Raw genomic sequence first — 8,306 nt, forward strand, 5'->3', positions numbered from 1 at the left:
TGACTGGTCAAGGCTGGTGGTGGAATACAGAGGGCTCTTAATTCAATGGGTTTAATGAGGACATTTGGTGGCTGGCCATCCTTGCGAGCCATACATGCCTGTTACCTTCAGCTTGGGACCTTTAGGTTAATGTTACAACTCAAATAGATTCAACGGAACGAGTATGATGATTTTACATAGATGCTAAATTAATTTAAACCTTAACAAGGTTGAATGTATTCATTGTTTAATGCCATTATTACATTTTATGAGACAATAGGCGGGTATATTTTGACATCACAAGATGCAAGCATATCAAAACCTTAAAATCACCAGTAAAATCCTTCAAAATCTTAAAATAATAAAAATGGTCAAAACAAATAAATGACAATTCAAATGTTAAAATAAACGGAATAAAAATAAAATAAAAAGTAAATAAAAATACAGAGTACATCTTTGACATTTTTAATGTTTAATGTTGGAAAGATATCCGGTAGTGATCAAGTGCTCTATTTTTCTTGCTAATTTATAAAAGAATTTAAGTAACAGCAATATATTACAAAATATGTACATTTTAGGAAGACTACATAAATTGACAGGAATAATTTTGCTGATATTAATGACCCTGAAATTAACCTGGAATTACCTGCAACAACTACACTGAATGGTCATTTATGAAAGAAAAAAATCTAAATATCACATTGGAACACTTCATAATGATATTTGCAATGTAATAAATACATTATTTAATAATACAATGCTTAACAGATCACATAGTTACAGTTAGAAAGCCAAGAAATGCTATAAATATATAGAAATGTTGTTATGAACATATATTTTCATATATATTAATTTGTTAAATTGAACATGATCTGTTATGCATTATTTAAGCATGATTGTTAATGACTTCTTAACAAACGTTATTGCAAAGTGTTGCCTATTACATTTAGAACATTCACACTAGCTCATGGAAATAAATATACGTAGGAAATATGAGGTGGTTGCTAGAGCTTCACTTTTCTGAGATCTGGTTCGGACAGCGAGCTTTCGTCTCTTCAGCGGAAATGCTGTCAACAATCGAGGAGAGGCGACGAAGGCTGCTGGACGTTGAAGACTCCACTGCGGCTTCTGGAACACACATCGCGCACAGATAAGTTCGCATGGATCAGTTTGCATCAAGAAACACACGTGGGGAATTACATGGAATTGTGCACAGAGACTTAGGCCTACGCAATAAAATTTACGCATGCAGCGAGATTTACGGGACACACAAATGGCAGTTACACACAATGAATTATGTACGGAAAATGTCGCACAGAGAATTAAACGCAGACACTTACGAAAAGTCAAGTATGCAAAAGGAAATACACAAATATAACTATGCACAGACAATTCTGCCCTATAATTTCAGTCAAACATACTACACCGACACTGGAAATGAGAAATCTGGAAATCATAGACACTGCAGTTATAGTTTCTGATTCAAATTGGATTATTTAATAGCAGTTTTCAAGGTTAAGCCAACACGAGCTTTTCACTGGGCAGATCATAGTGTAGTAGCTGCGTTTTGGCTCTGTAAGGCACAATCATGCAAAATTACGCTGAAGTAAAAGCACACAGGCAACTACGCGCAGACCATTACGCACATCTCGAACGCATGAAACATTAACAGTAAGCATCTACAGACCTTAATGATTAAAAGCCTTAATGTGTCTCTATGTTAAAACCTAAAACTTTGTTTCTCTGTACCAACCTTCTGGGTGACCGGCCATCTGGGAGTTGGAATGATCTGGAATCCCTTGCCAGTTCTGGCAGGTCTTTTTCCAGTGATACTCATTGGGAGCCACCTGAACAGGCAATCATGATGGAAAGCATTAATACTGCTCTTATTTGAATTTGAGCACATAATATCAATAATCATTAGTTGCAGTAAGACATGTGTCACCACGTGGATCCAGCTGCTGTCAGAGCGCATGGATCGGTTTTTGGCTCGGATATGTTCTTACATGGTTTTCTTTCGCGTTGTATGTGTAAGGGTCACTGTCAGAGCTCTGTTCTTGCTCATCCAGCGTATGCAACAGGTCCTGCAGTTTCTCGATGTAGTTTATTGCGCAGCGTAAAATCTCCACTTTGGGCAGCCTCTGGTTCGGATTGGGCACCGTCTTTTTCTTTAACGCGTCAAACGCATCGTTGATCTTTTTAAGCCGCCTTCTTTCTCTCAGAGTGGCGGCCTTTCGCCGGTCGGTCGGCGCGGATTTTCTTTTACAGATCTTACAAGCCCACATAAGACACTGCCCCTCGCAGTGAGGCTGGAGCCCCGGCGGCGCGAGGACGTGTTCCTCCCCGCTGCTCTCGCACCCTGTCTCAGACGGGACCGGATCCTGTCCCGGAGACAGAGGGCTGTCGTTCCCCTCATAGAGTGGGGACACTCCAGGCATATCCAAGGTCCCATGGTCCGCCTCGAGATAACGTAAATCGTTGAAAAAATAAGTGTTGGTCTCAAACAGGTCCATCATGTTGTTGTAGGCTGTTTTGACAGTAAGACTGTTGGCATTTAAATAGCCCTGTGACACAAGTCAGGGGACTTAAATATAGAATGTGAAATTCTATCCAGCGCTTAGTTGTTGCAGGGCTTCAGACTCATTTCAATAGGCCTTCAGGAGGACCACGTGGAGTCCGAGTGAAAAATAAAGGGGACACTTTACATTAATGAGTACATGTTACACAATGTATATGTTGCTATAACTACTTATTATAATACCCACAAGTAGTTTATACATACAGGTAGTTCTAGAAATGGCTAGGGGACACCGGTGCTAGTTGTCATATAGGGACAACGGTCTATATGTCTGCAAATACAAAATAGTTGAGTCAAACGTCCAGTGACAAAAATTTTAGGTTTCCATTGCGATAAAATATTTTATATTATGTGACAGCATGCATCACTTTTGTCAGCATGTGTCCGATGAACTGAATCGTTTTTCCTGGGTAATAATGGTATATGTGTTCAACAGTTTATTTGCTTTATCTATCTATCTATCTATCTGTCTGTCTGTCTGTCTGTCTGTCTATCTATCTATCTATCTATCTATCTGTCTGTCTGTCTGTCTGTCTGTCTATCTATCTATCTATCTATCTATTGGGCACCGTCTTTTTCTTTAACGCGTCAAACGCTTCGTTGATCTTTTTAAGCCGCCTTCTTTCTCTCAGAGTGGCGGCCTTTCGCCGGTCGATCGGCGCGGATTTTCTTTTACAGATCTTACAAGCCCACATAAGACACTGCCCCTCGCAGTGAGGCTGGAGCCCCGGCGGCGCGAGGACGTGTTCCTCCCCGCTGCTCTCGCACCCTGTCTCAGACGGGACCGGATCCTGTCCCGGAGACAGAGGGCTGTCGTTCCCCTCATAGAGTGGGGACACTCCAGGCATATCCAAGGTCCCATGGTCCGCCTCGAGATAACGTAAATCGTTGAAAAAATAAGTGTTGGTCTCAAACAGGTCCATCATGTTGATGTAGGCTGTTTTGACAGTACGACTGTTGGCATTTAAATAGCCCTGTGACACAAGTCAGGGGACTTAAATATAGAATGTGAAATTCTATCCAGCGCTTAGTTGTTGCAGGGCTTCAGACTCATTTCAATAGGCCTTCAGGAGGACCACGTGGAGTCCGAGTGAAAAATAAAGGGGACACTTTACATTAATGAGTACATGTTACACAATGTATATGTTGCTATAACTACTTATTATAATACCCACAAGTAGTTTATACATACAGGTAGTTCTAGAAATGGCTAGGGGACAGCGGTGCTAGTTGTCATATAGGGACAACGGTCTATATGTCTGCAAATACAAAATAGTTGAGTCAAACGTCCAGTGACAAAAATTTTTGGTTTCCATTGCGATAAAATATTGTTTATTATGTGACAGCATGCATCACTTTTGTCAGCATGTGTCCGATGAACTGAATCGTTTTTCCTGGGTAATAATGGTATATGTGTTCAACAGTTTGTTTGCTTTATCTATCTATCTATCTATCTGTCTGTCTGTCTGTCTGTCTGTCTATCTATCTATCTATCTATCTATCTATCTATCTATTGTAAAGTTAAATATCTTAAAAATGGTATGATCTATATAAGCTGTATTTTTTCCAGTCAATAATTATACTTGACATCATTGAAACAACCCAAATACATTAATTTATGCCAGAAAAGCTAAGTTGTATGGGTTAAATCAGTTAAAAATAACTCTTTAAGGTAACAATTGCAGATGACCACTTTTCACAGTGTATTTTAAAGCACTCTGCACATACATTTTTCAGTTTTACACATTATTTGTATATTATATACAATAGGGATAGTTCACCCCAAAATGAAAATTCTGTCATCATTTACTCACCCTCAAGTTGTTCCAAACCTGTATGAGTTTCTTGTTGAGCACAAACAGAACCAAACAGATGCTGGTAGACTTGCATAGTATTTTTTTTCCCATACTGTGTAAGTCAATGGCTACTGTCAACTGGTTGGTTGCCAACATTATGTGACAACATGCCGCAAGACTGTCGATATGCTTTTTTTTTTTGTAGCACATAAAAAAGTATTTGGCTATCGACTTTCAAAATAAATCCACCTTGAGAAATATTCAGTGTAAAAAGTGCAAGAGCTAGCCTCCCCTATATAGTATCATATTTACAACTTATTTTATTATAAAGTGCTTTCCACATACATATTATATGTGTATATTATATATTAATGTGTGAATTTATTGCATATAATATCTAAAATATATAGTGTATTCTGTAAATTTTTTATGCATTTGAAACACATTTTCATCAAAAGCAACTTAAGAAATCATTAACAATATATATATATATTTCCTCAGGTCATGAATTTCCTGGGAATCAAACCCATAAGATTGGTGTTGCTAGCTTAATGCTCAACTGTTTGTTCTACAGGAACACATTTATAATTGCTCTAATGTTCTTCTGTCAGTACATGACTGCAATGTTGGTGGACTGGTTCAATCTTGTATATGTGACAATAAATCTAGTGACAATGACTTGATTTATAAGTAACTTACCAAGAAAAATAAACCACAGGACATGACCAGCGGGCATTTATACTGTAAATTGCATTATGGACTGACTTCATGAAAATGATCTTAGTTTCTGAAACACACACAGAAATACTGGACACTGAAAAAGAGTCTTGTTTTCATGCCCCATAAAAATAGCCTGGAATGTGTGCAGGCAAAATGGCTTTTGAAAAGCTCACACATGTGAAGTAAAAATAGCTAAGAACCATTTATCTTAAATCCATAAACACATGAAAGGCCTTTCCGAAGTGTTATGTGTCCTCTGACATTTTTGTACGAGATCAATGTGATATGCTTTATTGAAGTGTACGAGTTCTTGATGGCTCATATTGCTCTCAGGCAGATCATTTCAGCGTAGACTACTGTATATAGTTCTTAAATGTACAAACAGAGCAAATGGGATGATAAGGCAAAAATAAACACCTCATATGCTTTATACTTGATTTTGATCCACTTGATCACTTTGCATTGATCATATTGTATTCACATCAAGGGAATAAGATAAACAGCCTATAATGGTTAAGTGTAGTTGTCTATCTCTAAGTAAGTGCTGAAAATGGCTATACGTCAACTCGTTTCATGATCTTGTGCAATGCAAAGGGTTAAATCATTCAGGTGCTGTCTCCCGTAGTGGACACATCTCTCGCTATCTTGTTGAAAGGTTATGGCCTATAGACTGAATGCTGTGTCATAAATCTCACAGTTTGTGACAGAGGTTATGATCTTCTGCCATGTCACTGATATCTATACTGTGTACCACTTTATGATATGCAAATGCTTCATATGTAAACACTTAAGCAGTATTTTTATTCCCAAACATGTGCAAACGAATTTGCATTAATATTATAAGAATTGCTATATCTGTACCATTTCCAACAACCCGACTGCTGTCTTCAATCAAGCTTTACAGAGCATATCTAACCCGCACGACTTCATTGCCAGCGTCCAAAAGTCTATCAGCTGGTCATTCAGCACTCAGGGAAGGAACATAGTTTTCTTTTACAAGGCTTTTCATAGGAAGAGCAACCCACGCATGTTCACTTGATCTCAAGGGATTAGCCATAGAGACCATGTGCCCAAGAGAGATGCATGCGTTTCATTGCTTTTCCACATTTAAAGGTATTATTTGAATCAGATGAACAAACAGGTACAAATAAAACGGTGAGAAAGTGATTCTGAATGAAGTTAAAATGTTACCAGGCCCTTTGGGCTATTGCAAAGGGTTTGTTTCATTTAGGGAGACCAGATGTCCCAGTTTTTGCTGGCATGTCCTTGGCTGGATCTGTCCCTTTGTTATTCAACACAGTCTGAAAAGTGAATAAATAATACCTAATGTGTTAGATATAACATGCTTGGTTTTTAAAATGTAATTTTCATCTCTATTTATAGTTTTAAAACAATTAATATAACAGAAACTGAGTAAAATTAAAGAGTATTAAGCCATATGCCAAGTATATACCAATATTGCTTCCTTTTAAATTCACATTTAATAACATTTTCATATAAAACATTTTAATATAAAATAATATTTTTTGGACTTAAATGAAACCAGTTAATTTTTATATTGCTAAAGCACATTTTAGGTTACCTAAAAACATTTTTGCGTTGTTTTTAATAGGCAATCCAAAGTAAAGTCATCTTAATTCAGTCATATCCATTCTTGTAAACCACATCCCATTTGTTACGGGGCTGACGAGACGTGAGACATGCGGATCCATGTGCAAGCTTTATTAAAGCAGAGAGGTCAGAAACACAGGCAGGGTCGAACAAAGGCAAACAGGGATATGGCGGGCAAGACACAAGGATAATCCTAGGGCTAGCGAAGGTCAACGAACGGCGAACAGAATCAAAAGGGCAAGACTAAAGGGATAAATCCAGGAAAACAGGCAAAGATCAGAAACCGAGAAAACAGACAAGGCAAGGCAAGACAAGACTAGGCTAAACAAGGAAACACGGGCAGGATAACAGAAACTAGGAATAATAACCGGCTAAGCAATACTCGGCAGAGAATGGTTGTTTGAGTGAGTGTTATATAGTGAATGTGTGATTGATAACAGCTGTGTGCAATCAGTGCTGTGTGCAATCAGTGCAATGAATGATGGGATATATAGTCCGGGGTGATATGCAACAGTGTAGTGCGAGAGTCAATGAAGTGGAAAGGGTGACCTCTGATGGCTAGCAGACGGAAGTTCATGGACCGGATTCGTGACAGACATATTAGTTTGCTGATAATAAAGATTGAAAAATATAAATAATGTAATAAAAAGTAGCACAGAAGTTCATTAACAAGTTAATATTTCAGTAATTTATTGACACATGCCTTGTTGCTGTTTTAAATGTGCTTTAGAAATAAACTGAACTGAACATTTGCATGTTCACGGTTCTTATGATTAAATTATAAAAACATTATTAATGTGTTAAAAAAATTTTTTTTTATTATTTTAATTTTACATTCTTATGAATATAACTGTTTTTAGTAAGTGTTTTTATTTTAAATGATTACATTGTTTATTATTAATTTATTAAATTATTTGTTATTAATTAAAATAATTAAAACAAAGTAAAACACTTTTAGTGCACATTTTTTATTTGATTTTAAAATATTTATTTTAATTTTGGATCTTTATGATGCTATTTATTTTTATTATTTATTTTTATTTAATTTAACTAAAAAGTATTTTATTTTTGATTTTATTTTATTAGTTTAGTTTTTATTTTATTTTGTCTTTTATCACTAACTACAAATTAAATAAATTATAAAACATGAAAAATTCACATAAATAATTTTAAAATAAAAACAAACCAAAATAAAACACTTACTAAAAATGAATAAAATCGTAAATATTTAAAATTGTAATAAATAATTGAGAAATAAAAACAAAATACAAATTAAATTAAATAAAAAAACAATACTAAAAAGTGTTTTAATTTGATAGTTTTTATTTATTTTAATTAATAATAAATTAATTTGATTAATTATTTTTTATTACAATTTGTAATTGTTAATGATGTTCATAACTTTTAGTGCTTTATTTTGATTGTTTATATATATTTTTTGATAGTTTTTTTGCTTCTCAATATTATTAACTCGTTATCTCCCAAAACCATTCAAGCTGGCGGTTATTAAGCCTCTTATTAAGAAACCACAACTAGATCCTAGTGAACTGGCAAATTACAGACCCATCTCAAATCTTCCTTTTATGTCTAAAATTTTAGAAAAAGTTGTGTCTGCTCAATTG

The 8,306-nt window shown here is 35.8% G+C and overlaps 1 protein-coding gene across 1 annotated transcript; it reads right to left on the minus strand.

The window, feature by feature from the left end:
• Positions 1-816: 816 nt before the first annotated feature.
• LOC107749082 (myogenic factor 6-like) lies at positions 817-2,520 on the minus strand. The gene is made up of 3 exons (XM_016564130.1): positions 1,986-2,520; positions 1,733-1,826; positions 817-1,107 (listed from the first exon to the last, which is right to left on the minus strand). The coding sequence occupies exons 1-3, from the start codon at positions 2,493-2,495 to the stop codon at positions 992-994; spliced, it is 720 nt and encodes a 239-aa protein (XP_016419616.1). The 5' UTR covers positions 2,496-2,520; the 3' UTR covers positions 817-991.
• Positions 2,521-8,306: the final 5,786 nt, after the last annotated feature.

Source organism: Sinocyclocheilus rhinocerous, unplaced genomic scaffold (genome assembly GCF_001515625.1).
Source record: "Sinocyclocheilus rhinocerous isolate Xijiao unplaced genomic scaffold, SAMN03320098_v1.1 scaffold1642, whole genome shotgun sequence".
In the NCBI taxonomy this organism is placed as follows: domain Eukaryota; kingdom Metazoa; phylum Chordata; class Actinopteri; order Cypriniformes; family Cyprinidae; genus Sinocyclocheilus; species Sinocyclocheilus rhinocerous.